Source organism: Vanellus vanellus, assembly GCF_965231255.1.
Source record: "Vanellus vanellus genome assembly, chromosome: 17".
Classification (NCBI taxonomy): Eukaryota; Metazoa; Chordata; class Aves; order Charadriiformes; family Charadriidae; genus Vanellus; species Vanellus vanellus.
In genome coordinates this window covers 14,925,922-14,953,292 of record NC_138922.1, presented here as the reverse complement: position 1 = coordinate 14,953,292, position 27,371 = coordinate 14,925,922, and the positions used below count along the sequence as shown (strand labels likewise).

Below are 27,371 nucleotides of genomic sequence, written 5' to 3'. Positions count from 1 at the left end.
ACTGGGACCTCCGTCCCCGGCGGGGGTCTCGCCAGGCTCCTACCTGGAGGTGACGTGGCTGGCGAGGTGCTGCCGGAGCACCAGGCCCCGGCGCTTGATGGCACCCAGCAGTGCCTGCTTGAAGGGGCGGCAGTCGCTCTGCAGCCACCCCCCAAACACCTCGGTGTTCGCGAACCCCGACACCTCCTCGCACAGCTCCTTGCACGCATCGATCTGGGGATGAGAGCTGGTCACAGCCCGTGGCTGGCACCTCCCCAGTCACCCAGCACCTCCCTGGGCACCCAGTTTCCTCCTGGGCACCTAGAGCATCCCAAGCACCCGCCTCATACCTCCTGCTGAAAGAGCTGGAGTGATGGGGGCCCATGGGCCGGGGGCTCCTCCAGCTGCAACTCCAGTTCCTCAGAGCTGGGGACTCTGCCCAAGGTGAGGAAGTGCTGCAGGAACTCTGCAGGGTCCTCCAGCCACAGGTGGGCTTGCTCCTGGAAACCAGTGCTGTACTCCTCGCCTTCCGTCATGGCGCTGACCACCAGTGACACCACCTCCTCCCGCATCCTGCTGAGGTCCACGTGCTCCTCCAGGGTGGTCTGAAGGGACAGGCAGAGCTCTTGGGGACCGGCCCAGGGGACTGGGCATCCTTGCCCACCTCCAGCTGAGCTGGGAGGTGCCACCCACCATGGACTGACCTTGTAGCTCAGCTTCCCCTCCAGCAGCCGAGGCATGTACGCCGCGGCCACAAAGGTATCGCTGAGCAGGTTTTCCACCAGCCCCAGGAAGCTGTCGTCGTCTCCTGCCTCCAGCGAGGGACGGTACTGCACTCTGCCGTCGCACAGCTCCATGCGCACCTCGAACAATGGGGCCACGTTGGCCTGAAACAGGTCAGTGCCCCATGTGGTGCTTCACGTCCTGCATCCCCCCCCAGCCCCTAGCCCCATGGTCCTCCATGGCGGGGACAAGGGAGGACGCCAGCACCTCTGGCGCTCACTGCGCAGGCACGTCGGGGAGCACTGGGATGGGCACATTTGGCCACCAAACAGCGAATGGTGGCACATCCCGAGCAAGGGCAAAGCAAGGGCTTTGCTGCGGGGCAAACCTGGACCTACGTCAGGGGCCATGTTGGTGAGCAGCAGCTGCAGAGATTTGTGGACGAGTCTGAAGAATCCATCCAGCACGATGGCATCCATGTATCCCACATAGTCCAGCCATATCTGTGACGACTTATCTGCCTTAAACAGATTTGCATTCTCCTGCAAGCAGAGAAAGCCCCAACTAATACTTGTCAATAAATACCCAGCAAACATACCAGCTCCTAACACCATGAGTTCCCCCCGTGGTCCCTGTGGGTTTGTCCTGCCCGGCTGTCGTGCAGATCCTGCACCCCTCCTCTCTCCCAGCCCTATGACACCAGAAGCTGCAGCCAAGACCTCACCCGAGAGGACAGCAGATTTCTGGAGTCCATGTGTGGTGTTTTACGGTCCTTCATGGGAGCCTCGTCTCAGCAGAGACCCAAAAACTGCACCCCAGGTTTGAGTCCACCGCTCACGGTTGCAAAAGGGGGGACACCACTGGGCTCAGAGCATCACAGCACACCAGTGCCAGACACACTCGTGAATCCAGCTCTGACTGAAGCATCCTGGGACATGTCTCACCTCCACCATCTCCTGGATCTTTGTGCCTGTGTCACTAATGGCAGCGTAGCGCTTGGTTAAGGTGTTTGCTTTCCCATCCAGGTCCAAGAGCGCGGTGTCCTTGTTGTCCTTCCTTTCAAACAAGGGAGCGGCCGAGCACTCCTGCAGGGAGAAGACGAGAGGGCTGCTCCACTCTGCTGGGGAAGGGTAAATCCCCGCAGGAGGCTTCCTGGGAAGGCACTTGTAAAGCACCAGCAAAAGCCACCTCCATCAGCTGGGTGATTCTGTCCATGTTTAACTTGGCTTTCTGGACCCTGGCCTGTAAGTCGTACAAGATGTCTCTCATCTCGTGGATGTACTCCATGACGCCTGGGAGGAAAACGCACATCCAAGCTTGACACGCAGACGCCTCCAAGGCAGCAACCCGTGGTCAGGGCACTTTGGGGCTATTCACCACGGGGCAGGGGACACTGTCCGGCTCCCCACCTCACCCACCCACCCACCCACGCCTGCAGGGTGGGGGTCCATGTTTTGGGTGTGATGGCTGTGGGGACCCGAGGGCAGTCGCTGGGTGGGAGGTGGGACAGTGTCAGGGGCCAGGGACCTCCTGAAACCCACAGAGATCTCTTGCCTTGGGCAGCCACGGGCGGGTTTGTACCTTCATGGTGCCAAAACAGGGTGTGCTCCGCGCTGGCCAGCCGGCCGTCCACCGCCTCCAGCTCCACCGCCACCAGCGGGACCTCCACCGGCAGCAGCCTCTGCTTCACCTGGGGGGACAACGTGGCCGCAGGTGAGCACAGCAGGTGGAGGAGGGACCCCACTCCAGGTGACACGCGCTCGCTGGGGCATCGGTTCCGCAGAGGAATGGGGTCCCCACCCCACCGACACGGAGCTTGGGGGGCAGGAGGAGGCTGGTGTGATGGCAGACACAGCAGTTTGGCTCAGCCACGGGACAGGCAGGGGCGCAGAGTGCCAGTGAGGTGCCTGGTGTACCCCAACCCCTCCGGGCTTCCAGGACCCGTCTCATAAGAGCCTCTCCCCTAGGGGCTCTCCAGCCAGTTGCATCCCGGCCAGTGCTCAGGGCATGGAAAAGCAGTCACCCCTTTGCAACCTGCCTCGTTGTACCAGCCAACAATAAGATCAAGGTTGTCCACAAAATTTTGGAAAGTCTCATTTTGCACAAAGAGGCTCTCAGCACTGCCCGGGATATCCTTCTGCTGCTGGAAGTTCAAGTACTTCACCTCCCGCAGAACGGCAAGGAGCTGCAAGACACACAAGTCTTGTTAGTAAAACCCAAAACCTCTCACCACAGCCTTTGAGAAAGTTGGGTTTACATTCAGGTGGGCAATCGCTGTCATCCCCCTGCACCAGCACCGACCTCTTTGCTGAAGTTCACACTGAGAACGGAAGAGACGGGGTCCCTCTGGATCAAGGGCTGCTCCAGGCTGAACTGACAGTCCTGGCCTACTCCGCGCACCCACTCCTCATAGACCTTCTCGCGGTAACCTTGCAGCAGTCCCATCATTTCTTCGTACTTCCCAGACACCAGTTTAGCTTCAGCACTGACCATCACACTGTCAAGGCCATGACAAAGAAGCAGCTGCAGCAGTAGGGCACAGGAGGATCCTGCCCTGGCTGCTGCCCTGCATCCCCGCAGGGTGAGGGGGTGACCCGTACGTACGGGTGGTCGATAGCAAACAAGTCCCTGTGTGGCCCCTTTAGCCGCTGCTGCAACTCCAGAGCCCACTTCAGCTGCCCGGCCACCGGCGGCATGTTTTTGTTGATGGCCGGGTTCCCCCCGGGCGGCGGTGGGGATGTGGTCTGGGCGTCATACAGCACCTTCACGTTCTCCAGCTCAGCCTTAAACATTCCCAGCAGGGCCGAGTAATAAGGGGAAACCTCAGCCTTTATCAAAGGTCGGTCCAGCAGAGAGGCAAACATGTGCACCAGCTGCGGGAGAAAGAGACATTTGCGTCTGTGCTCCACAGCAGCAGCGGAACAGCCCGGTGACACCCCCATTGTCACTCCCAAGCGCAGGAGCAGCGTGTCAGGCTGCAGGCACCATGCCGGCTGCCAGCCTCTGGCGCTCAGGCAAGGACACCCCGTGCTCGAGGGCAGGACCTGTCGAGCCAGGGGGGCACATGTACCTTCACAGCGGACGCCAGGCAGTTGCAGTCATCAAAGCCTTGGCAGAAGATGGTGGCCAACCGCCTGTCCACATCCTGAATCTTCTTCTGGAACTCTGCAAAGTCTTTGTTCAATTGCTGCCAGTAAGAGCAAAATGATTTAAGCTGGCACAGCCCCTGCGCTTCCTTCCCAAATCCTTCCTGAAGGATTCACTGAACCTGGACGCCCCGTGACCTGCCCCAAAGCGAGCACACGTGCTGCCGTGGGACAGTCTTACACGCAGCTCTTCCAGTGTGTTCTGGCGAGCCACTTTTTTTCATTTAGCAGATGCTTACACTTCCATACCATTCACTCACCTCTTCTGCGGGATCCAAGGGATCATATTTGCAATCAGCAAAACTCTTGCTGAGCTCAGAGACCTCCTCGTAGATGCGAAACACCTGGCTCCCGAGGATGTTTCCTCTCACTCCTCCCAGCTCTGCCTTCTCCAGCTTCAGAAACTCGACAGCTGTCTGGTACAGCTCCTGGCGAGCACAAACCATCATCTCACCCGGCTCCTCTTGGTGGCAAACCCCGGCTCCCCATGCCCCGGCACTGCGGCTGCTGGGGCTGCAGCACTGGCACAGGGCTGTCTCCTGTGAGATCACTACTCCCAAGGAGCATCCTACCTAGGGATGCTTCACGGCCTGGCAGGGCGCGCGGGGGCACGGGTGTTGTGCCGGGAACAATGCCACCGTGCTCCCAGCAATGTGCCACTGATGGGCTCCCGCCTCCCACCTCCCCCCTGCCCCTCGCCCACCCCCACGGCCCCAGCCCACCCCGGGGCCGGAGCGGAGTTTGCCCCTGTGCCGCTCTCAGGGGACCAGCCCAGTGTCCCCGGGGCTGGGGGAGCCCACAGGGGCCTGGCGCTGTGCCCCGAAATGCTGTGCTGTCACCTCAATGGTCTTCAGCCTGTGCCAGAAGGAGTCCATTCTCCTGAAGATGAGGGGGGGGGGGAACTCCCAGAGCTGCGGCTCCTCCTGGAAGCAGAGAGGGACCATGAGTGGAGATGGGGCTGGCGAAGACAGGACCAGGCGGATCCGCACTGTCCCCTGCACCCACCGGGAGCAACGTGGGCATCAGGTCAGAGCAGTAAGTGCCGTAGGACTGGAAGAGCTTCTCTATGGTGGAAATGCTCAGTCTTATTCCCTCTAAGGTCTCCTCGGTTTCTCCTTGCAGCCCCTTCATTACATCCTCGGGGCTCAGGAAGTTGCGGGTCTGGGACAGGAGGAGGCCATTGGCAGAGGGGAGCGCAGGGCCTTCTCCTGCCCCCAGCCACCCTCCAGCCCCACGGGCTCTCTGGCGATGGCCTGCAGCCCACACCTGCCCCAAACCCTCTCCAGCCCTATGTGGGGGCTCTGCTGGTCCCTTGATTGGGGTGTCTCTATGTCACCCGAGCTGGGCTCCCCGTGCCTGCCCCGTGTCACCCCTCCCACTCGCGGTCCCACAGCGGGGCGGCTGGAGGCGATAGCGGTGGCTGGGTGCTGGAGCCGCCGGCAGCCCCAGGGCTCTACCATCTCAATGAGGAGGTTGCAGATCTCCTGCAGGATGACGATGACGCGGGCAGGTGAGCTGTAGTGCTGGCAGTGAGTCCGGAGCAGGCAGACGGTGCACAGTGCCCTGTCCACGTAGGGCTGCAGCTGCGAGAGCAGAGCCCCGTTAGTGCAGGGCCGTGGCTGCGCTAACGAAGGTCGGGCAGAGCTGGGGTGGATCTGTGCCCACACGCAGCCTCTGGGGCTCAGCGCCACCACCTCTGCCCGGACGAGGAAGCCAGGCTGTGCCTGGTTATTCTGCCACATATAACTTACCTGGGTGTAATCCGCTTGCTCCATCTCTTCCAGCAGGATCCGAAGCGGTTGCAGGTGGAGGCTGACATCCTTGGCTTCCTGCAGGCCTGTGCCAGGGGAGAAACTCTCAGTCGGGGACAGGGAATCCCCACCAGAAGGGCGAGTGGCAGCTGCCCACCACCTTGCTTGGGGGCTTACTGGTACTGATGTCCTTGAACATGCTCTGCAGTGCTGGCCAGTAGCAGCTTTTGGCCTTCTCCAGCATCTCGGCCAGCACCGTCACACGGGGTGAGAGCAGCTGGCAGGGGAGAGGTGGTGGGCTCAGCACTGGCGGCTCAGCACCGGTGACACGCGGCCACTGGCTGGCCACGGGTGAGGAGGTACCTGGTCGTTGATGCACTGCAGGTTGACTGTCCTGGTGTGCCAGAACTCGAACTCGGTCCTGGGCAGGGGGTGCAGCCCCTCCAGCAGCGGCTGTGCTGAGTCCTTGCTCAGGATGTCTCTGATTTGGTGGGACCACTCGATGACGATGGTCTCGATGGAGTGCAGCACCGAAATGTCCACAGGCCCCGACAGGCTGAAAGGCAGCTGGGTTACGCTCCAGCACTGGGACCGGCCCCGAACCGCCCCGGGGGAGCCCTGTGCGCCTGTTTATGGCCCCCTCCGCCAGAACCACAGCCTGGCATGAGCCTCTTGGAGGTGCACGGCAGCTGTGTCCAGGGATGCTCAGGGACCAAGACGGTGTCCCAGCTCCTGTCCCTCCCAGAGGGACTTGTGCTGCCCCAGGCCCCAGCCAGGCTTTGCCAGCACCGAGCAGCACCAGCGGCACCCACCAGTCCAGGATGGTGCTGGAACCATCCTGGCCGACCAGGTGCTCTGGCAGTGGGAGCAGCGGCTTCCCCTGGATCTTCCCGCCCATCACGAACATCTCATTCTTCAGGTGGTGGGCTTGTCGCACGATGTCCTCCACCACCACCCCGGGCCAGCCTGCCACGTTCTCCTCGCTCAGAAGCAGGGGGACCATGACCTGGAGGAGAGGGCTTGGTCAGGCGCTTGGTCAGGCTCTCCCATTGCAGAGGGCAGCATGCAGCTGCGCTGGTTTGCACAGTGTCCCCTCCTGCTGCCTGTCCCAGCACAGTCGCAGCCCAGACACAGCTGTGGCTGCCACTGATGTGTTTTGCTGATGTTTTTCTCATTAGCGTGACCAGGAGCTCCCTCACCCTGGGGTGGGTTTCCAACGCTCGTGGGTTGGGATGTACTGGGAGTGGCAAAGTGAGTGCACCCTTTTGCATGAGCAAAAGCCCCCGGCGCTGAGGAGGAGGAGGAATCGCAGGGGCTCCTGGGGCCTGACTCAGCTTTCGGGTGCTCTGGGCTGGCGCTCCTCTGAGCGGGAATATTTACGGGAAGTTTGAGAGAAATCCATTCAGACATTTCCCAGCTGTGGGGCATGGGGGAGGGGGAATTACGCTGAGTTTTTAAAACCACAGGGAGGAAGCGATGCAGCTGGGGCGCGGGAGAAAACCCAGCTTGTGACCTTCACCCAGCTCTGTGTCCTGGTGGGGCTCCGTCAGCCCACCAGCACAGCGGGGCGGGCGGGAGGGAGCCACTGCGAGGCCCAGGCCAGTGTCTGGGGCCGTTTTTCTTCTATTAATTTAATTTAGTTTCTTCTAGAGCCCATCAAAAGTTTTGGCTACAGCAGCCTGCAGTGGGGTGTCCGGGCGGCAGCAGTGTGTGCAGCGAGCTCGGTTCGTCCCGCTTGTCCCACACCTGCGCCTGCCCGTGTGGGCAACCCACCTCCTCCACCACGGTGATGAGCTGCTCCACGGGCGAGGGGCCGATGTCTCCCACCAGCAGCCCACTCTGGCAGTTCTCGCGGGTGATGTTCTCCCTCTTCTTCTTCACGAAGTAGATGCCTTTGCCCTTGAGGGTGGGCGGGAAGCAGGCGGTCGGCAGGAGCTGCCCGGCGGGGTTCAGACCCAGCACCAGCTCCAGCATGTCCTGCTGCCTGAAGAACTCGTCCAGCACAGCTGTGGCCTCCTCGCTGCCCAGAAACTTGCTCCACTTGTCTGGCCGGACCCGCAGCAGCAGCATGGCAAAGCTCTCCAGGAAGCCATGCCGCTCATCCAACATGGCCGACATCCTGCCAGCACCGGGCTTGGCCACAGCTCACCAGTGCCTGGGGGTGGGGGTGGGGAGGTGGGCAAAGCCCCGCTCAGCCAGGGGCTGTGCGGACCCCCCACCCCAACCCCTCCGCACTCCCCTTGCTGCCCCCCCCCCCCCCCCCAGCCCTCCCTCTGCACACTGCAGCCTCACAGGGGGCTCCCGGCCCCATCCCTGCCTGGCCCCATCACCCCCCCTACTCCATCGCCCTCAGCCTGTCCCAATCCTGCCTGGCCCTACCGCTCCCCTGCTCTGTCTCACCCCTCAGCCCTCCAACAGCCTCCAGCCACCGTCTGCAGCCCAACCGACACCAGCACCAGCCCCAACTGACACCGGCACTGGCCCCAACCGACAGCAGCTGCAGCCCAACTGCCTCGGAACCGCAGGGCTGCCCCGCTCCCCTCGCCCCTCAGAGTCCCTGCCCAGCGTCCCTTGACGAGGGCTGTTTGTCCCCACTCCCACCACTCCGGCTGGACTCACGATGTGGTGCCAAGGGCTGCCCTATCTGAGGCACGGGGCAGGCAGGGACCACGGCAGGGGCTCCCCTGGCTCCCCGCCATGGCCCAGGTCTGCACAAGCGTGCAGGCAGCCGGACCAGCCTCCCCCAGCCCCGGTGGCAGCGGCACAGCCAGCACGGGCTCTGCGGTTCCTGGCTTGCCCTTGGCCCTGACCTCACCTTTGATCACGTTCCCATTTACAGCTGGTACCACCCGGGTACGATCCCCCCCATTGCAGGCAGGGCAGGGACCCTCCCTGGTGCTCGCCCACCCAGCAGCCGCCAGACAAGCGCTGGGATGTGAGTGGGGGTACCTGAGGGGTTGCCCCACCACCCCTGTTGTCCCAGGTCCCTCACACTGGTGCAGTGGGCCCCACCGTGCAACTGGGGGGGTCCGGCACCACACGGTGGACAGCCATCCCCCCGCCCAGCCAAGCTGGTGCCAGCCCCACTGCACACCAGGCGGGTGGCACACAGGACACAGGACCAGGAGCCGTCCCACCCCGGCATGGCCATCCTGTGGCCTGCAGCAAGGTCCCCAAGGCACCTTCCTGGTGGCCAGGGGGAAGCTGAGGGGAGCTGGCAAGGGCACAAAGCACACAAACACTGCCCACTACAGGCCGCGCACAGACCACAGGAGGCCGAGGCTGAGCAAGGTTTGGCGTTTATTTGCTGCAGATCCTCAGCACTAGTTTAACAAGGCCATGGAAAAAAAAAAAAAAAAAAAGTTAGAATAAAAAATCCTGCCACCCCCCACCCTCCGGAGAGGCCTCTGCACAGAACGATCCGACATACAAAATAATCTAAAAGGAGAAAACTATACAGGAGTATTTACACCTCTGATAAATAGACTAATACTGATCCAGATGTCTCTCTCCAGACCGCGTATGGTGGCTGCAGGAACAGGACAAGTCACGGGTGTTTGCAAGGCAGAGGCAGGGGTCTGCAGCCCCTGGCCCAGCCAGACGCCCTCGACAGCCTTGGTCCCTGGTACAGGCTCCGGGCACGTCCCACCACCTGCTCGGGAGCAAGGCCTTGTGCTCGAGGAGACGATGGCCACCCCTGGCACAGCCTCCCCTGCCCCTCGCTGATGGCATCGCGCTGCAAGGACATGTCGGGGGTAATGCCACGCGGTGCTGCTGGACCAGGATCCTCATCCAAGCTCTGGCACCCCACGGCTGGGGGAGGACATGTCTGTGCCCTGTGTGGCACCACTGCACACCGTGACGGTGACAACTCCCTCCCTGTGCCTGCGGTGACCGTCCCCAGTGCAGGGGACAGCTGGGAGGGTCCAAGGCAGCAGCGTGGGGAAGCCCAGGACAGACTCAGGCCCGCTACAACGAGGGCCAGGAGCTGTGCCTCCGCAGGGCCCCCTGGGCTGCCCTGGGGCTGCCTCCTTCACCTCGGTGCCTGCAGCACCCCGAAACTGCCAGTTGCTAACCGCTGGCCATTCACCTTCCCAAGGGGACACCCCAAGTGCTTCAGGACATGGGTGCTGGGGGGGACCCCATGGTATGTGCGGCTGCACGCTTGCTGGGGGGATCAGGAGCAGGGAGGGCGCCTGTGGTGCCATGGCTGGCCAAGGCGGGAGGGGAGGACGGTCCACGCATGCAGCACTCCCCATCCTGCAGCCAAGCCCGGGGCAGGATGGGGCTCCCGGCACGCAGGGGTGTCGGTGTCCCAGCTCAAGCCCATGAAGACGCTGTCCTGGAGATGAGGCAGTGATGGAGGGGGGGCCAGAGCCACTGAGATGCCTGTGCCCCCTCCCTCTCCCCATGGGAAAGAAACTGCGAAGCTGAAGCTGGGTCCTGGGCCCCAAAGACCAGGCTGCAGCATACACCCAGTCCCGCAGCCCTCCCGACAGGGAGATGCTCGGGCTGCCAGGGGCACGCCGGCCTCGCAGGGCCAGTGGAGGCTGCTAGTGTCTCTTGGTGGAAGAGACCTTCTTCTTCCTGGCGGCCAGCATCTCATAGAAAGGGTCCCGACTGATTGCTGCCCTGGCAGGGGGAAGGAGGGCTCGGGTTAGCTGTACAGCCTTGGCTAAGCTCTCCAGGCTTGTAAGGTTGGGCCTGACTTGCCTGGCAGGACCTCAGGCAGGTCCCTTTGTGCCCCTGGAAAAGCTCGTTCCCCCCTCCCAACCTTGCAGGGTGCCCCGGGAAGCACTGCCTGCTCCAGTGCAGCAGGCAGGTTCCCACTGTGCCCCTGCCCAGCGCCCTCCCACCCGCTCCTCTGAGCACTCACTTGATGCACTTGATCCACTCCTCCTTCTCCTCGGGCGTGGGAGCGGAGATGCGGTACACTGTGTGGTTCCCCTCCACCACGCGCCCATCTGCCTCCGTCTTGCATGCCTTGATCACCTGGTCCTTGTTGTCAGGGATGTAGAGCTCAAAGCAGTTCTGGGGGAGAGGAAACCGTTTGGAGGCAGCCCCCACTCCCAAAGGGGACCCCAGGCTGGGAGGCACAAGGCAAAGCACCGGGGCTGCAGGCACTCCCCTGGCACAGCCACCCCCATCGCAGCAGAGGGGGATGGAAACACTGTGACCATCACCCCACAGCCCCCAGCCATGGTGCCCTGTGACCTGTTCTGGACACTGCAGTGACCGGCCCCAGGCCTGCACCCAGCCGCTGTCATCGGTGGAGGCAGTGACCGCTGTGGGGCCCTCCCGCCTCTCCCAGGGGCATCCCTTGGGGGCTGCAGCACCTCCCAGCTTTCCCTGCCCCGGTCCTGCCCCAACCAAAGCAACAGGGCTGCCCCTCCAGCCCCGGTGGACTGTGCTGCGACACTCACAGGCTTCTTTGAGTCCTCCACCTCACGGATGCTCAGGTTCTCCAGGGGGATAATGCCACGGGGCTCTTTATCCTGGTGGGACCAAGCAGAGGCATTAGCTGCAGGCTGGACACCCCCAAACCCCACCCGTGTGCCCCAGGCAGGGCTGGACGCTGCAAACACCCCTCTCCCCAACACCCCTCTGCACAGGCATCTAGTGCTGCCTGGCCCTCGGGCCGCATCCTGCACCTCTAGTCACTGGCACTGCAGCACGGCAGGAGGCAAGCGGCCAGCCCTGTGCCAGGACACTGCGCCCGGTCTGTGCCATGCAGGCAGGCGAGTGCTGGGCCGGATCCGGCACCCTTCCCTGCCCTGGCTCAGCACACCCCAAGCAAAGGTCACTGACCGTCGTGTACTCGAAGTAGTAAAGGCAGTTGTCGGTCAGGATGAACCAGCGTCGCTTCCACGTCTTCACCCTGCCTCCTGGGGGCAGAGAGGGGCAGGTTGGGGACAGCCCCAGTGCAGCACGGCCGGGGCACGCGGCACATGGAGGCTACGGCAGAGCTGGAGCCCACGCGGACACACACAGACAAGCACTGGGCGCCGGGGCGCAAGCAGAGCCAGGCAGCCCGGTGGGCGCCGGGCGCAGCAGCAGCAGGCAGCACACACCACGCCGGGCAGGGCACGAGCAGCAGCAGAAAGCAGACGGATGAGGATGGAGGCGGAGGGTGGCGGGGGGGCGCCGGGCCGGGACCGCTGTGCCCGTTCCCACCCAAAACCCTGACTGAGCGTGGCCAGAGGACACTGCAGCCAGGCAGCTCGTGGGGGAACATGAGGACTCGCTGTTCACACTGACCACAGTCCTGCTGTGTCCCAGCCAGTGCAGCTCAGTGCCGGGGTGAAGCACGAGCCCAGGGCCACGGCTCACGGACTTTTTTCTGAGGGAGTTTCACAAGCGCCACCGCAGAGGGAGAAGCCACTCCCTGGGCACAGGGACCGCTCACCCCCGGGCCCGGCACCCCCTCCACTGCGTCAGCATGCTCTGGCCATCGCAGCGGTGCCAGATGTGCTGCCACCGTGGAACAAGCACCCAGGCCATGCTGCCCGGAGCCAGCACGGATGCAAGGAGGCACTGTGTGCGCTGGGGGCTGTGCTCATCTGCCCCACCCCACCGGGAAGGCCCCTTGCCTCCCTGCTCCCCCATGCCCACTGGCCACCCACCCCAGTCCCTGCTCCAAAGCCAGGCCGGGGCCAGCACCTCCTAGAGGAAAAAGCTCCTCTGCCTCCCTCCAGCCAAACCCACCCCAAAACCTGGGGCTCGACGCTCTCCAGCCCCCGGCACTCCCCAGGGCCACCTCCTCTCCCGGCACTGTGGGTGGGAAGTGGCCGTGTGCCATGGCAGGGTCCCGCAGCACAGGGAGCGCAGCAGGAGCCCGGGGTCTAGCACCCGCAGCAGTGCAGAGCTCGGCGGGGTCGGGCAGCACCTGCAGAGCCGTACGGGACCGAGGGCTGGGGCAGCCCCAGGGGAGAGCACCAACGCTCCCCAGTGCCCCAGAGCTGCAGGCGGTGGAGCCAGGGCAGCACCGGCACCCAGCACAGAGACTTCCGCAAGCCCCCAGCAGAGCACAGGGTGCCACGCAGACGGCTCCTGCCTGCTCCCATCCAGCTCCAGCCACTCAGCACCCCCGACCCCCCCGCGCACAGGCTGGGGTCCTTCCTGAGGACACCCCAAACCCATCACCATCCCTCATGGCACCACTGGCAAAGACCCGCTGCGGCCAGGCTGAGCCGCCTGCAAACATGGCGAAGCACTGATGGGCAGGTGGCCCCTGCCATCAGCTGGGCAAGGAGTGGCCACGGCCCCATCCGTCCCCGGGCAGTGATGTGCACTGGGACAGCAGAGGGAGCCAGCAGGCCTGGGGGAGCGTTTGGCATTGGTGGGGGCAGTACCCCACATCCCTGCCCTGGCAGTGGCAGGAGCAGGGCTGTCCTCTCGGCAGGCGAGGTCCCCAGGGCGGTGCGGGTGGTTAGCAGCAGCAGCAATGAGACTAATCACCAGCAATTAAAAACGAAAAGGAAACAAAGCCCCAGCGGTGTGAGCAGAGCAGGGAGAGGGGTACATACCTCCTTGAGTTGGGGGCAAGGAAAGGAAGAGCCAAAATCATGGAAACATACAAATGAGGGAGAAAAGAAAATTAAAAAAAAAAGGAAAAAAAAAAAAAAAAAAAAGAGGAAACCCCAAAGAACCCCCCTCGCCCCGCGCGGGTCAGTGGGGCAGGGCTGCAGCAGGGAAGCCGTGAGGGCCGGGCCGGTGGCACTGCCGTGGGGGCCAACCTGCCCTGGCTCGCTGTGGCTCTGTGGGACAGATCTCCTCGGCTGGGGGGGTGCAGGGCCTGGCTCCCCCCGCCCCATGGCCTCCCTGTGGGGTCCCTCCCTGCCCCACGAGCGGGCTGAGCCGCAGCAGCCAGGCTGGGACCCATGGCTGCTCTGCTACACCTGTGCCCCCCCAGTTGTCAACAGCCGCCCCGACAGCAGCAGATGCCGACATGCCACAAACGGGGCCCTTCTGCCAGCGGAGTGCTGGGCTTGCTCAAGGACAGGAGAGGCAGGTCTGGGGCTCTCCCCTTTGTCCCCCCACCCCAGACCGGGGGGGCAGATGGCCCCTGCTCAGCCCCAAGGCCGGGCTCTGCACCGGTCAGGGCACGGTGAGGGGGGCAAGGCCCCTCTCCCATCCCGAGGGGTGGTAATATGGCAGAAACACCCCCTGGTGAGAGGACAGAGCCCCAACCACAGCGAGAGCCCCAGGGAAAGTCCCCCAACAGACCCCACTCCTGCCAGCACCCTGTCCCCCCTCGCTTAACCCGGGCAGAGGATTCCCCAGAGCTGCCGAGAGGAGAAGCCACAGGAGCCAGGGCGTGGAGCGGGCTAGCCGGCCTGGAGAGCCGGGCTGTGCAGCGGGGATGCCATGCACGCTGCCTGCATGTGGAGCCGGGATGCGGAGGTGATAATGCCGTGGGAAGGTGAGGCAGGGACTGGTCTGTGGCATGGAGGGGGGGACACACGCAGCCTGGGGCAGCTCGCCGCTCGCTCCCGGGGGCCTGCTCCGACAGGACCCTGCTGTGACGTGGTGATGAGAAGGGCCTCGTGGTCTCTGTGCTCCAACACCAGACCCCGGTACCAGCTCTGCACCCCGGGGCATGCCCAGCCTAGAGGCAGAATCACCTGGGGATGCCCACCCAGCCGCACCACAGGGCCTCATCAGCGGTGAGTCCGCTCCTGCCGCCCAGCCCAGAGAAGACGGAGGGCTGCTGGATGTATGGACGCCTTCCCCATGGGGGCTGTGCCCCTGTCTGCAGCCTCTTGCCCCTCCACAGGGCCACGCTCTGAGGAGCCAGGCCAGCAGGAGAGGTGCACGCAGCCCAGGGGCATCGCACCCACAGCCCAGCTCCTCCCTGGGCTGTGCCTGCCTGGCTGCCAGCACTCACCTAGCTTCAGGAGCCAGCCCTCCCGGTCGGGGTTGAAGAAGGTGTGGGTGAGGTCGTTGCCATCGTCCTCAGGGATTTTGAAGGGTTCGTTCTTGATGCTCTCGTAGAGATTCTGGTACAATGATACACAGAGTCAGACCCACTCCACTCGGGAGCCCTGCGGCAGGCCAGCTCCACAGCCCAGTCCTGTCCTCTCCGTGCCCCATCCCTCACCCGGAGCAGCTCCTCAGGTAGGTCTCCCCCATCGTTTATGCCACGGTTCATGGCGATGAAGCGCTCTGCTGTGGGTTTGTCCTTGACGTTGGGGTTGTGCAGGCTGGTGTTCAGCATGATGATAGCAAAGGAGAGCACGTAGCAGGTGTCTACCGGGGCAGACGGGAAAGTCAGCTGCGAGGCGGGACGGACGGGGAGAGGGGCCGGGGCAGGCACTCACCTGTGGACTGGAAGACGCCGGGATTGCACTGGCAGTACCGCTGGGCAAAGGCCTCCATCATCCGGTCGATCTTCTGCGCCTCCCCAGGCAGCCGGAAGCTCCACAGGAACTGCCTGTGAAGAGCGAGGCGTCGCGCTGTTTCGGGGGCTCCATGTGCCCTCTGGCCATGCTCACATTGCTATGGCCCCCCGCCAGCCCGCTGCCTGTCTCCCTGGTGGGACACGGCTCAGCTCCCAGCCCCCTTCGCTCACCGCAGGGCCTGCACAAGGTTGAGGTCAGTGAACTCGTGCAGCTCCACGAAGGCATGCAGGACTTGGATGTTGAACTCATCCCTGCAGGAACAAAGCCAGAGCACGAGGGATGCATGATCAGCAAGTCCTGTGACTGCTGAGCAGCCCCACATCTCCCTGCTGCACTCCAGGCTCCGCTCAGCTGTGGGGAGAAACCTGCAGCTACCCCCGACTTGAGTCCTGGGGTGGTTTGCACACACTGGCCTCTTACAAGTGCTGGCCATGGACCAAACAGCCCCCTGGCTGGCCCTAGCACTCAGGGTGCCCAGCCCCCCGTGTACCCCCACTCAGCTGCCCTGGAAGCTCAAAGGGCTGCAGTGTCCCGTCTCTCAGGCAGTGAGAGCCCAGGGCATCCTCAGAAGGCCCGAGCCACCCCAGGACAGCATACCTCTCGCCCAGGTAGTCACCGATGGCTGTCTTATTGAGGCCCTCTCCCTTGTACAGGAACTGAGCGATATCCTCACATGTGTTCTTCAGGAGGTCGTTTTCAATCAGGAACTGGATGCCCTGGAGCGGTGCAAGAGGCATTGCTCTGGGGCTTGCTGCTGACCCCACCAGCCCACCTGCTGCCTCTCCAGCCCCTGCCCTGGGTGCTGGCTCTGCCCCGGCCCCAGTGGGTGGCCAGGCACCTGGACCGTGAGGTGGCAGAACCCAGCATGGCCCCAGACGGGCTGGTGAACTGCCCTGCTCCCCCTTCAGCCCGCGTTGCAGTACCTTCTTGGGATCCATGTTGAACTTCTTCCTGCCCATGGCCACTTGCTTGTTCCTCTGCATGTTTTTCCTGCAAGGCCCAAAGCAGCTCTGAGCGCTCAGGAGGGACCCGGCTGCCTCCTGCCTGTCCCTTCACCCCTTGGGTAGAGCTCTGTGGGGATGGGTCAGCCTGGACCGAACAGGAGCCCAATAACTTTGACCGGGCCAGGCCCCCTGCGTCGAACCTGCACAGGGCGATGCCGGCACAGCGCTCCATGTCCCTGCCCCGCTCTGCAGCAGAGCAGCATGGGGCAGCCCTTGGCCTTGGAGCAAAAAGGAGGTGCCGTGCCCCATCCACCGGGTCATCCCATGCAGAAGGGGTGCCGCGTACAGCATCCCGGCAGGTCACCTCTGCACGGGGGAAGGCCAGGGCAAGCTGGGTGCAGTGGGGCTCTGGGCAGAGCAGCCTTCAGCCCCCAGTGGGGTCAGCATGAGGGTGACAGCCTTCATGCCCCAGTGGGTGATTGGAAACGACACTGGGAGTCAGCTCCCGTCGGCTGCTGGGACCCCCTAATCCCAGGCTGGCACTGCCTGCGCCAGCTCAGAATAACAAAGTCCGACAGCCGCTGTGGCCAGACAGAGGGGCTGAGGCTTGGAAAAACAGACCTTTGGAGCAGCAGTTCAGACTGGGATCCTGCTACCGCTCCAAAGAATTCAGAGTGCCTGGGAAAGCCACCCGCACCAGCACCCACGGGATGGGGTTGCACCACACGGTGGGAGGGAGCCGGTGTGCAGGGCCGGCCTCGCCGCAGGGGAGGGGGCTCAGCAGAGGTCCTGGGCTGCCACGACAGCAGAGGACTCACCTCTCCTCCGTGGACCCCAGGTTCTCGATCTCATTCGTCACTTCTGCTATCTCATCTTTCAGCCGCTGAGAGGAGAGAGCACACTGAGACAGGAGGTGCCTCCCTCCCTCCCAAACCCTCCAGCCCCCCAGCCCTGACGGTAGCCCCAGGGCCATTCCCCAGGCGCCCCGGCAGCCCCTCCTTCCCTCCCTCCCTCCTTCCCACCCGAGTGCTGCCCTGGGGCTGAACCAGCTCGGGGGACACTCGCAGAGGGGGCTGGCTGCACCCCGCTGCTAATCCCCCTGCAGTATCGCCATGGTCCACGCGTGCAGGAAGGAAGAGATTCAGAGGTTAACAAAATTACCCCCTAATCCCTTTAGATCATGGCCAGCATATGGTAGTAATTAGCCTCTGTTGCCTTAATCAGGGACATGACTGACGAGTGTCCCAGATGAGCACTGACCTCGCGGTCGCTTGCCAGGGCAGTGGCCTGGCCCAGAGACATGGTCCCTGCCCGTGCCAGGGAGGGGCTGGCACGGAGATGCCGCTGCCCGGGGCTGCGGGGAACGGCACAAGCGCACAGCCCGGAGCTCTGCGGGGCGCAAGGAAAGGCCACGGTTGCCCCAGCCCTGGGACCCCGCAGAGGCAGCACTACTGGGCTGCAAGGAGCCAGCGGCTGGCAAGCAAAGGGGATGGGAGCACAAACCCAACCCACGGCCCTGCCTGTGCCTGCTCCTGCACGGGCTCTGAGGGTCTGGGGCGCTGCACCCCAATCCCATGGCCATTACAGACAGCCCTGGCCAGGGCAGCCTCTCCTCCCTGCCTCAGCTGGGCCACCCTCCCCTTTCCCAGCAGCAGGCTGAGGGACCCTGGAGGGGGCTGCAGGGACCCTGCCCAGTGACACAAGCAGGGAGATTGTCCCCTGCCTCCCAGGGGACAGCCCTGAGCAAGAGACTGCCACGTCCAGGACAGGGGGATTGTGCGCATGGGTGGTGGCCCTCAGCATCACACCTGTATGTCAGCCAGCAGCTCCTGCTTGCGGCGGCGGATGTTCTCCAGCTCCTGGCACTCCTCTGGGGTCAGGTCACTGGGCACTGAGCAGAGACACGGTCAGGTCAGCATGCGTGGCCCTGGGAATTGTCCCTGCCAGGCTCCAGGCGCAGCCTCTGCTCCCGGCCGGTAGCCCAGGGCCCATCAGGAGCCAGGCTGTGGAGCTGCCGGGTGCCTGGAGGAGCTGGACTGGCGAGCAGTGTCCCCAGCCCCGCACAGCAGCTGAGTGCCACCGATGGCACGTGAGGAATGCGAGGGCCAGGGCATGCCCTGCCGGGCAGCAGCAGAGGCAGCAGCGGGGGAGCCGGGCACCGCCGGTTCCTGCTGATTCAGCCCGTGGCAGCTGGGCAGCGAGGACCAGCACAGCCCCTGGACTGGCTCCAGCGCTCCTCCCCATGGCCCGAGCCCTCTGCTCTACCCCAGCAGGGCCGGTGTCAGTGCTTGTCCTGGTCCATGCTGTGGCCGGGCGGCTCTGCTGTGCCCCGCCGCACCAAGCTCTGCATGGGCCTGGAGCCCCATGGGTTCCTCTGCTGCACAGGGCCAGCCCCAGAGAAAACCAGCTCCCGGCCGCCCTCGCAGCCCCATCTGTGCTGGATATGTCCTTTTGAGTTAGGGCCCAGAGCTGGTGCACCCTCCAGACAAACTTCACCCGCACGCCATGACATCTACACTTCCCTGTCACCCCGCGGGAGCCAGGCACCACCCCACCACCCCCCAACACCATCCCCAAGGCTCAAGCCTGGGGCCACCACACACCCCGCCTTGCTCCAGAGCCCCACAGCTCCCAGGACATTCCTAGTGCTCTGTGGCGCATGACCTCCCGCTCCGCAGTGACACAGCATCCCATTTCTGTTCCCTCCTGTCCCCAAGGTCACCCACTCCTCCAGCAGCGCTCCCGGCCCTTGTCTGCCGCCTGTGCCTCCCACCTCTGCAAGCGGGTTCCAGCAGCTCCCTCGCATGCCACACCAAGGTTGCTCGCGAGAACATAAAGCACCGTCCCTCCAGAGCACCGTCCCCGAGGGAGGTGGCAGCAGCACCCGCTGGCTCGGCCCTCGCGCCACCTCCCACCTCCCACCCGGGGGTGCTGGGAACAAGCACCTGCCAGGGCTGCCACCGTCCTCTCCTTCCCTAAACATTACCGCTCCGTGCTGCTGAGGCTCTGCGTGCCAGCCGTGGTCTCCAGACCACTGCTGCCGCCAGCCCTGACTCACCCAGAGCGTCCCCAGCACAGCTGCCTGCCCCGTACCCGCACCCAGGGACACCATGTGCCTTTGGACCTCGACCGCGCATCATTTCTCCCCGTGCTGCTACCTCCTCCGTGGGAGCCGCGACCACGCAAACCGAATCTCTGAACTCAGCACTTCCCTGGCTCCAATCGAGCTTTCCGACGAGCTTCCTCCTTCGCAAAAATCCCCCGCTGCCACGGTTGGAGGCAGCCTCAGCTTGCGACACCATCCCTCGACGCAACAGCAACAGTTCCCAATATTTTCAGTCTCTGATGCCAGGAAGTATGAACCAGACAACCCGGCTCATGGCACCAGGTTAAAAGTTATTTAAACTTAAAATACCAGAGGCCTTGCCTTATCGATACATCCAAGCACCTTTCACACCCCCCAGTGCTGTTCCCGCAGGCGCTCGGCCCCTCCTGCCTGGCACCAGGGCACCCGGCAAGCCCAGGCTTGCTGCGGGGGGCCGAGCTGCGTGGCATACCGTTGCCCGACACAAAAACCTTTAAATCCCTGGGCTGCAGCATAAACCGCAGGGCCCTCCCACCCGGCCGCAGGAGAGGTGAAATTCGGTGCCAGGGTTGGACCTGTCCCGAGGCGAGCTGGACGAGGCCGGAGGCTGGAGCCAGCAAAGAGAGCCCCAGCGAGAGCAGCTCTGCCTCCCGCTGCCCACCTGCGAGCGGGCAGGGGTCCCGGCGGGCCCCAGGGCAGGCGCAGCAGAGGATGAGAGGCTGCAGGGCAGAGGGGGCTGGCGGGTCTGTGCTGGAGCCCGGGAAGGTCCCTCCCCGCCTGCGCTGCTGCTGCTGCGGAGGGCGAGCACTCGTGACAGGGCCCAGCCATGTCAGCAGCAGCCAGGGGAAGAGAAACCCCAGACGAAAGAGTTTTTCTGGGGAAGGAAGAGGGCGTTAACCCTTCCCCGGCACTCTGCACAGCACCCGCCCTGCAGCACCGAGCGGGGCCCGAATGGCTCCCCAGAGGCCGGCCAGCCTTGCCGTGGGCCACAGGGAAGGGGAGACCGGAGCAGGCGCTCGCTGCCCCAGCTTCATCCCAGCAGAGAGCTGGGGCACAGCGGGACTGTGGGGATCTCAGTGTTGGCGCCTGCTCCCCGACAGCACAAGGCCCCAGCGCGGGGCACTCAGGGGCTCCATAGCACCCGGGGGCTCCGCAGCTCCTGTGGCTGACAGCCGAGCCCAAGGACCCTGAGCACCGACGGCAGCAGGAGGACAGCACAGGGCATCGGCAGGATTTGTCCCTCCATCCCGGGCTCCAAGGTCGCTGGGGCCTGTGGCAGCCAGGAGCAGGAGCGGCAGCATGTCCCCCACTCCCAGCATGCCCAGCACAGAGCAAAGCCCCCTGTGGCGTGCAGTGGCCATGCTCCCCCCCCTGTGCTCCTCCCTACCTGGCTGTCCCCAGACAAGCAGGCACGGACAGGGGCATGAGAGCAGGGCAGACGCAGAGCTGCTCGCCAGCCTCCCCCCTCGCCCCGGCCCCACCAGCCTCCCCGTGTCTGAGCCGGGCTCACCACTGCCCTCCATCCTGAGCACCATCCTGGCAGGCCTGTCTCCAGTGGCTCTGTCAGCCGTGCCCGTGCTGCCCGCGGCTCCAGAGGTGTGCTGCTGTTTCAGGGCATGGACACCTGCCCACCCCGGTGCTTCCCGAGGTGACTCAGGGCGGTGCTGGGCCAATGAGCTCTGGGGCCACCCGGGCGTCATCCCGGCCCCGCCAGGAACTGGCACCAGCAACACCCTGTTCCTGCCGCGACGAGCCCATGGCAGCCAGCGCCTTAACTCCTCTGCTCCCGGCCAGGCGGGGAAATAAGGCAGCCAGGGCCCTGCTCCCCCTCCTCAGCCTGGGGCTGGGGGAGATGATGTGTGGGGGTCCCGGCCAGGCAGGCACCGGGGGCTGGCCCAGCCCGCCCTTCCTTGGGGGCTGCCAGGACACTCAATCCGGCACATCTTGACCTCGCTGTGGCAATGCTGGGATCCCCCCACCCCAGCAGACCCCCAGCCCAGCCCCACAGCTCCCTGTCCAGCTCTGCTAGACCCCCCCGCTGTAGGGCCAGGTCCTGTCCAGGCTGTAAGGACGGAGCCCTGGGCAGGACCCGGAGGGCTGTAGGGCCTGCTGGTGCCTGCTGCCCTCTGCAGCCTCCATGGCAGCTCACACGGCTGGACAGGACCAGAACTGGGACCACGAGCAAAACCAGGAGCGGTGCTGGTCCCCATGGGAGGTTGCTCCCCACTGTCTTGCCCCCTTGCTTCGGGGTCCCTACACAGTCCCCACTACTCTGTATGGGACCACTGTGCAGCAGAGTCCAGGGCCTGCACCCTGCAGCGGGAGTGAACCCCCAGCATGTCCTCATCCCACTGTCAGCTGCCTGGAGAGGCCGCATGAGCCTCGGCCGCCTTGACTCAGCTAAATCCTGCTCGGCAGCGCGAGATGGAGAAGCAGCACCCAGAATGCTGGCTATGGAGCAAGGGGAGGAAGGGCTTCAAGAGCCTCACGGTGGTCCTTCGGCCCACAGCTGTGCGGTAGAGCTTGCTCGCCCTCCCACCAGCCCACGCCGTGCCTGCACCAGCCACACCGGAGGGGCAAAGGCACTGGTTTAGGCAGACCATGGTGATGAGCCCAGGGTGCTGCCAGCGGCTGTCACCAGGCTCTGCTGCGGGGTGCTGCTGCCCACTCCCACCATGTCCCATGGCCGGGGGGCCCATGGGGCCCCCAGAAACTTCCTGCCCATCTCAGCACACCACATCCTGTTTTCACCACGCCGCGTGCACATCCTGGGTTGCGTCAGCCCCATCCTTCCCCACCGACAGCTGAGGTGCATCAGGACAAGAGTTTGGGGATGGGTGGCTCCAGGAAAGACCCTCCCAGGCGGCTGTGCCCCACGCCTGGAGTCAACCAGGCCCCTCATGCCGCTTCGGAGCAGCGCTGCCTGTCGCCCCCACTCCCTGTGCCCAGAGCCCCCCAGGGAACCCATGTCCACAACTGCTGCCTCGCTCCCCGGCAGCTCCAGGCTCCCGTGCCCCGTGCCCCCCATGCACACAGCCCCGGGGCACGGCGTGGCCAGGCAAACACCGTCTGGGCCACGTCCACACATACCAAGCACTGTGCAGGTGCCGGGAGCACAGCCCAGCAGACACCTCGCTCGCTCCCTGCACCATTCACCATGCTGGGCCTCAGGAGGAGCAGAGCCCATGCCCGCTCAGCCTCAGCTGCCAGCAGGGTGCAGGGCTGGCTGGAGAAGGTCTCGCACCCTCATGCCCCACAGCACAGCCACCCTCAGTCCCACACTCGGGGCAGGAACCCGCAGGCAGCAGCAGCTCGAGAGAGGCCAGCCCATGATGGCAGCTCCAACGCAGCAGGCGCTGGGCTGCCCTGCACAGATTTCGGTTTGGAGAGTGCCACCCCGAGCTGCCCTTGCAGCCGCGTGCACTTGCAGCAGCGAGGGTGGCTGAGCGCTCACACATCGCCCAGGGCAGGGCAGGAGGGCGAGGGGCCAGGGCAGAACATGCCACAGCTGCACCGGGCTGTGTGCACCTCTTGGCCACTGCCACCGGTCCCCGAGCCCCCCATCCCAGCGTGGCACCCAGCAGCGGTGTGGGGCAATGCCACACGAGGCAGCCCAGCGCCCAGCCACCCTGCCGGGGCTCAGCGCTTACAGGAGCCTGAGCCTGTGGAGGCCGGTGGCGCGTGGGGGAAGGAGACGGTGAGATGGAGAGGACTCTCTGTGCCGCTGTCAGCAGAAGCCATATGGAGCCAGAGCTGCGGGCACCGCCATGTCTACCGGGGGGACAGGGACCCCGCGGCAAGCGGAGGGGAGGGCATGAAGTGCCTACCTGCCTTGGCAGCCACCGAGGGGCAGAGGAAGGCCTGGAAACTGGAGGCACAGAGCTCGCTGACCGTCCCCATGCTGCGGAGGTCCCGCTCCAACGGGGCAGGCAGGAGCAGGCAGAGGCCTGGCAGGGGCCGTATGGCTGAGCAGCAGGCTTGCCGGTGCCGGGGCCTGCAGGCAGGGTGCAGGCAGGGGAGCCAGAGGACTCCCTGCTCTGGCTGGAGCCGGGGAAGGCGGCTCTGGCAGGGGAGCTCCAGCGGCAGGAGCCCACGCGCCAGCCCCAGCCAATCCCCGCCGCTCCCTGCCTGCACACCAGCCTGCTCCCTGCCTGCACACCAGCCCGCTCCACTCCTGATGCTCCGGACGGCGGCTCAAAGCCACTTAGAGGACAAGGAGTTTGAGAACTCCCCGGCAGCCCCCCCGCCCCGGCTGTCTGCCCCCTGGCAGCCCCCTTGCCCCCGCGGGGGGCGGGCAGCGGGGTATTTTTAGAGCGGTTTTATCCCTCCGTATTAGAGCATTAAGCATCGGGAGCCGGTGGTCGCGTAGCAACCGGCACTGCATAAAGGAAGGTGCACCAAGAGACAACACGGCTCTGGCAAGGCGTGGGGAGCAGGGGGTGCCACCACGGCCACAGCTCATGGGGCACAGAGCCCGGGCACTGATCGCAGCACAGCCCCAACAGGCTCAGCCTGCCCTGCGTGTCGTGCACGGGCAGGCCCGCTGCACCTTCTGCCAGCCCCTCGGCGATGCTGGTCAGACAGCTGAGCTGCGGGCATGCCCCGGCGGCAATGGAGGTGCCTCCTGCTCTGCTGCGGTCTTGGGCTGCGGGGACTCCTACAGCAGGAACTAGGGGGGTCCTGCCCTGAGATCCCTCCCCCCAACCCCGCTGCACCTGCGTCCCCCCAGCCCCACAGGCACCAAGCAAACCCAAACCGGATCGACAGCTCTTTCCCTCAAAGCAGGAGCGATCCCCTAGTGCAGGGCACGACCATGAGTAACAAACCCCAGAGCCTGTCAGGGCACGAGGCAGCGTCCTGTGGACAGCCCGGCTGCCGGCTCTTGGCTGCCAGGAGCCAGCAAGCTCTGCTCACCTGTGCCGGCAAGCACTGGGACGCGCTGAGCTAGGGGAAACCTGAGCAGAGCAGGCAGGAGCCCTGACGGGGCAGGCAGTGGGGAAGAGCACCCTGGGAAGAAGCCACCCTTGCAGGCAGGAGAGTGTGGGACAGGAGGGGACCCCAGCTCGCAGGAGCAGTAAGGCTGCGTATGGGAGGAAAGATGGAGAAGAAGGGCAGATCCCGGGGCTGTGAGGGCAGCCTGGCGCTGGCCGCTGACATGACTGACCTTCTGGTTTCAGCACCACTTCCCCTTTCCCAGGGCAGAAGTGGTGGTTGCCACAATGCTGGGAGGCAAAAGGGCAGGTGAGAGGAGCCAGGGGGGCTGAGCCAGGGACATGGTGTGGCGAGCGCCCGCCCAGGGTCTGGACCAGCATCTGGAGAACCCCCTGTGTGGCAAGGGCACCCATGGGTGCCGCAGCTGGCTTGAAGCAAGGCCATGTATCATCTCCCATGCTGAGCGTCCCGGACACCCAGCTTGATCTTCGCACCCTGCCCAGACAACATGGGTGTTTACAAACACCCGGGATTAAGTTAACCACAGTCTCTAAGCCCCGATCCTCCCGCCTGCTGGAAAGCAGGGCCCCGGAGAGCAGCTTCGCCCACCAGCCTCCCCCCTCCCTCAGCCCCAGAGCAGAAACGCCCAACCCCAACCCCACTGCAACGGCCCAGTGCACAGACGGGCTAAAACAGCCGCTTGGGGACATGCGGACCCTGCTGTGTCCCCGAAGTGTGATTGCTGAGTGTCAGCAATGTGGCTTATCATTCTCTGCTCCCAGAGATCTCAGGAGAGGCATCAGCTAATTGCCTCTACCCAACACCATGCTGCTTGAGCCCTGCCAGCCCCAGCCTCTGCTCTCCGAGCCCCGTGCTGTCTCTTCCATTGTCCCCGTGTCTTTGACCTGGGAGCCCCAGAGCTCTGTGGAAGAGCTGCTCCCCTGGCCGGGCCTACCAACTCACCCCAGCTCACCCCTGTGCCATGCCAAGGAAGGGGCTGGTGTGTCACCGGCAGCTCCCCTGGCAGTGTCCCCACCAGTGACCTCGGTGCAGAGGTGCACGCCGCGGTCACGGGCTGCCTCCAGAAGAGCTGAGCCTGTGCCAAGGGACCTGCTGGCAAAACACGGCTGTGCAGGCTGGCAGCACAGAGAGGGCAGGGATCCCCTGGGGCAGGGACCCCCCCAGCCTGCCTGGGGACCTGACAGCCTGCCCTCCTTTGGGGATCTCCCACAGCCCATCCCGCCCCAGACAGCGAGGGCCCCCAAGCACAAGCTGCTTTGCAAGAGGCTGCATCAGCCCCGCTTAGAGAAATCCCTTAATCCCCCGGGCCAGAGCAGGCAGTAATCCCTCGGGTGCAGCAGGATTACCAGCGCTGCCCAATCCCCCTTCGCCCCAGGACCAGGCCTGAGCCAAGATGGGGCCCAGCTCAGGACGTGGTGCTGGGGCGGGATCACAGTCCCTGCGGCAGGCTGCTCACCGGTGCTGCAGAGCGGTGGGACAGGAGCAGCAGGGCTGGTTCCCTGTCACGACACTGCCACCCCACCGATCCAGAGGCATTTGCCCCTGCACCTCCTCATTCAGTCAGCTCCAGTCTAGGGATGGTTCAGTGTCACCATTGTCCCCATGGGGAGATGCTGGGAAGGGGTGGGAGTGTGGCCCCGTGCCCTGGATGGAGCGGGGGGAGCCCGCATCTGTGCTGCCAGCTGCTCGCCCCAGGATTTGCTCTCTGCTGAGGCAGACGGCTGGAGAGGGGCCGCGTATCACAGGGCAGACACTAGTGTCAGCACAATCCCACCAGCAAGAGCCTCCCCATTGGGCTCCCACCACACCGAGACCTCAGCAGACCATCCTCTGCAAAACCAACAGAGCTCAAAGGCTTCAGGAGAGCTGCAGACCGTGATGCTCCCGCAACAGGGGCAGCAGCAGGGATTTGGAGGCAGCTATGCCGCCCATCCTGCGCGCCGCCCTGCGGCCTCTGTGGCATAGTGAGCGGGCAATTTCTGATGCTGACAGGCAACCCAGGACGTCTTCCAGGCAATTCTGGGAAGCAGCGAGAAGCTGCTCGCAGAATTGCTCTCTGCAGTGCTCTCCCACTAATGGGCCGTATGTGACAACGCCCATGCTGGGCCACACACCAGCAGGGCTGGGTGCTTGCACCTTATCTCGCACAGTAAACTCCCCACCGCTTAGCGCAGTCACTTCTGGGGCGGAACAGCAGCCTCCTAATCGGCTGCATTGCACAACTGTGGCAGGCAGGAAGCCGGCCCGTGAGCCAGCACTGCCGGCAGCAGCATCTTCACTGGTACTGGCAGCGCCCTGGTGACCTCGGCTCCTGGGAACAACAGTCACCAGCACAGCTCACAGCATCAGGACCTTTGTTTCAGATCTCACCCAGACAGACTCCAGCCTCCCTGTCAGCAAAGTTGTCGCTCAAGGAAAACCCACCTGCCGACCCACGGGAAGCCTTAGAAGGTTAAGGCACAGGCAGCACATTCCTGCCTGGCCCTGCTGCTCGGCCCCGGGAGGAAACACACTCTGGACGTGGAGGATGGAGGAAAGGAGGGAAGCAATCGCACATGCACGAGAGGGGACCTGCAGCCCCTGAGCGACCTCGCCCCACTCAGGCCACCCTGTGAGCGGGCCCTGGGCACACACTGGGCACTCCCATAGCAGGCAGACACGCTGCCGAGCCGGGCTGGTTTGTGAGACGTGCAACGGGCGCCATCGACACGAGTCTGTTCCGCAGAGCCCGAACTCAGACAGAGGCATCACCCGAATACAAAGTGTGAGCGGCGCAGGGACGGCGCGCAGGCAGCAGGTCCCAGAGCCCGGCAGCACGGACGCTGCAGGCAGCGGGCCGCACACCGCAGGCAGGCGGGGCCGCGCCGCCAGCGAGGGGGGGAGCCCAAGCCCCCGGCAGGTCGCCCCGCGGGCCCCACTCCCCGTGGGCACCGGGTGCCGGTCTCCTCCCGGTGTTTCCTCCACCGCCCCCTCGGCCCCGCCGTGCACACACCGCGCGTGGGCGAGCGGCCGCTGTCACCTGCGGGCGCGGGTCCCGCCGCCCCCGAGCCCCGTCCCGACCCGGAGCCCGCCACCCCCCATCCCGCACCTGCGAGCGGCCCGACCGGGGGAGCCCCACCGGGAATCCCCCCCCCCCCCCGCCGATCTCGGCCCGCCCCGGCCCCCGCCCGGGGCCGCGGGACCCGCCCCGGCCCAGGTGGGGGTCCCAGAGCCCCCCGCACCGGGGCTCCAGGCGCTCGCCCCGTCCCGCCCCGTGCCCGCCGCGGACCCGCACTGACCGTAGCCGCCCTCCTCCTCCATCCCGCCGCCGCCGCTCCGGCCCCGCCCGCGTGACGAGGGCGCTGAGGCCGCCACGGGCGGCGGCACGTGACGGAGGCGGTGGGCGGGGC

The 27,371-nt window shown here is 64.8% G+C and overlaps 2 protein-coding genes across 4 annotated transcripts in view; both read right to left on the bottom strand.

Annotated features, from left to right (window-relative positions):
• DNAH17 (dynein axonemal heavy chain 17) overlaps nucleotides 1-7,717 on the bottom strand; it is a gene marked incomplete at its 5' end in the record, with an annotated part of 39,448 nt that extends 31,731 nt beyond the window's left edge. The window contains 20 exons of the mRNA XM_082492391.1: nucleotides 44-213; nucleotides 330-584; nucleotides 684-866; nucleotides 1,101-1,244; nucleotides 1,647-1,787; nucleotides 1,891-1,994; nucleotides 2,284-2,392; nucleotides 2,741-2,887; nucleotides 3,004-3,199; nucleotides 3,307-3,575; nucleotides 3,773-3,889; nucleotides 4,109-4,276; nucleotides 4,688-4,771; nucleotides 4,854-5,009; nucleotides 5,306-5,431; nucleotides 5,600-5,685; nucleotides 5,777-5,876; nucleotides 5,963-6,155; nucleotides 6,412-6,605; nucleotides 7,373-7,717. Of these exons, the coding sequence (XP_082348517.1) occupies nucleotides 44-213; nucleotides 330-584; nucleotides 684-866; nucleotides 1,101-1,244; nucleotides 1,647-1,787; nucleotides 1,891-1,994; nucleotides 2,284-2,392; nucleotides 2,741-2,887; nucleotides 3,004-3,199; nucleotides 3,307-3,575; nucleotides 3,773-3,889; nucleotides 4,109-4,276; nucleotides 4,688-4,771; nucleotides 4,854-5,009; nucleotides 5,306-5,431; nucleotides 5,600-5,685; nucleotides 5,777-5,876; nucleotides 5,963-6,155; nucleotides 6,412-6,605; nucleotides 7,373-7,717 (3,287 nt within the window). The remainder of the gene's footprint in view (nucleotides 1-43; nucleotides 214-329; nucleotides 585-683; nucleotides 867-1,100; nucleotides 1,245-1,646; nucleotides 1,788-1,890; nucleotides 1,995-2,283; nucleotides 2,393-2,740; nucleotides 2,888-3,003; nucleotides 3,200-3,306; nucleotides 3,576-3,772; nucleotides 3,890-4,108; nucleotides 4,277-4,687; nucleotides 4,772-4,853; nucleotides 5,010-5,305; nucleotides 5,432-5,599; nucleotides 5,686-5,776; nucleotides 5,877-5,962; nucleotides 6,156-6,411; nucleotides 6,606-7,372) is intronic.
• Nucleotides 7,718-8,880: 1,163 nt separating this feature from the next.
• CYTH1 (cytohesin 1) lies at nucleotides 8,881-27,284 on the bottom strand (the record flags this gene model as incomplete). Of its 3 annotated transcripts, none has more annotated exons than XM_082492070.1 (13): nucleotides 27,261-27,284; nucleotides 17,753-17,835; nucleotides 16,763-16,827; nucleotides 15,924-15,990; nucleotides 15,598-15,716; nucleotides 15,171-15,251; nucleotides 14,920-15,032; nucleotides 14,700-14,848; nucleotides 14,487-14,598; nucleotides 11,408-11,484; nucleotides 11,023-11,094; nucleotides 10,476-10,630; nucleotides 8,881-10,231 (listed from the first exon to the last, which is right to left on the bottom strand). In XM_082492070.1, exons 1-13 carry the CDS (start codon nucleotides 27,280-27,282, stop codon nucleotides 10,153-10,155), a joined length of 1,194 nt encoding a protein of 397 aa, XP_082348196.1. In that variant the 5' UTR covers nucleotides 27,283-27,284. The 3 variants fall into 3 exon arrangements, with proteins under 3 accessions (XP_082348196.1, XP_082348194.1, XP_082348195.1); XM_082492068.1 differs by lacking the exon at nucleotides 27,261-27,284 and adding an exon at nucleotides 20,540-20,810; XM_082492069.1 differs by lacking the exons at nucleotides 8,881-10,231; nucleotides 27,261-27,284 and adding an exon at nucleotides 20,540-20,810 and having other exon boundaries at nucleotides 10,472-10,630.
• Nucleotides 27,285-27,371: the final 87 nt, after the last annotated feature.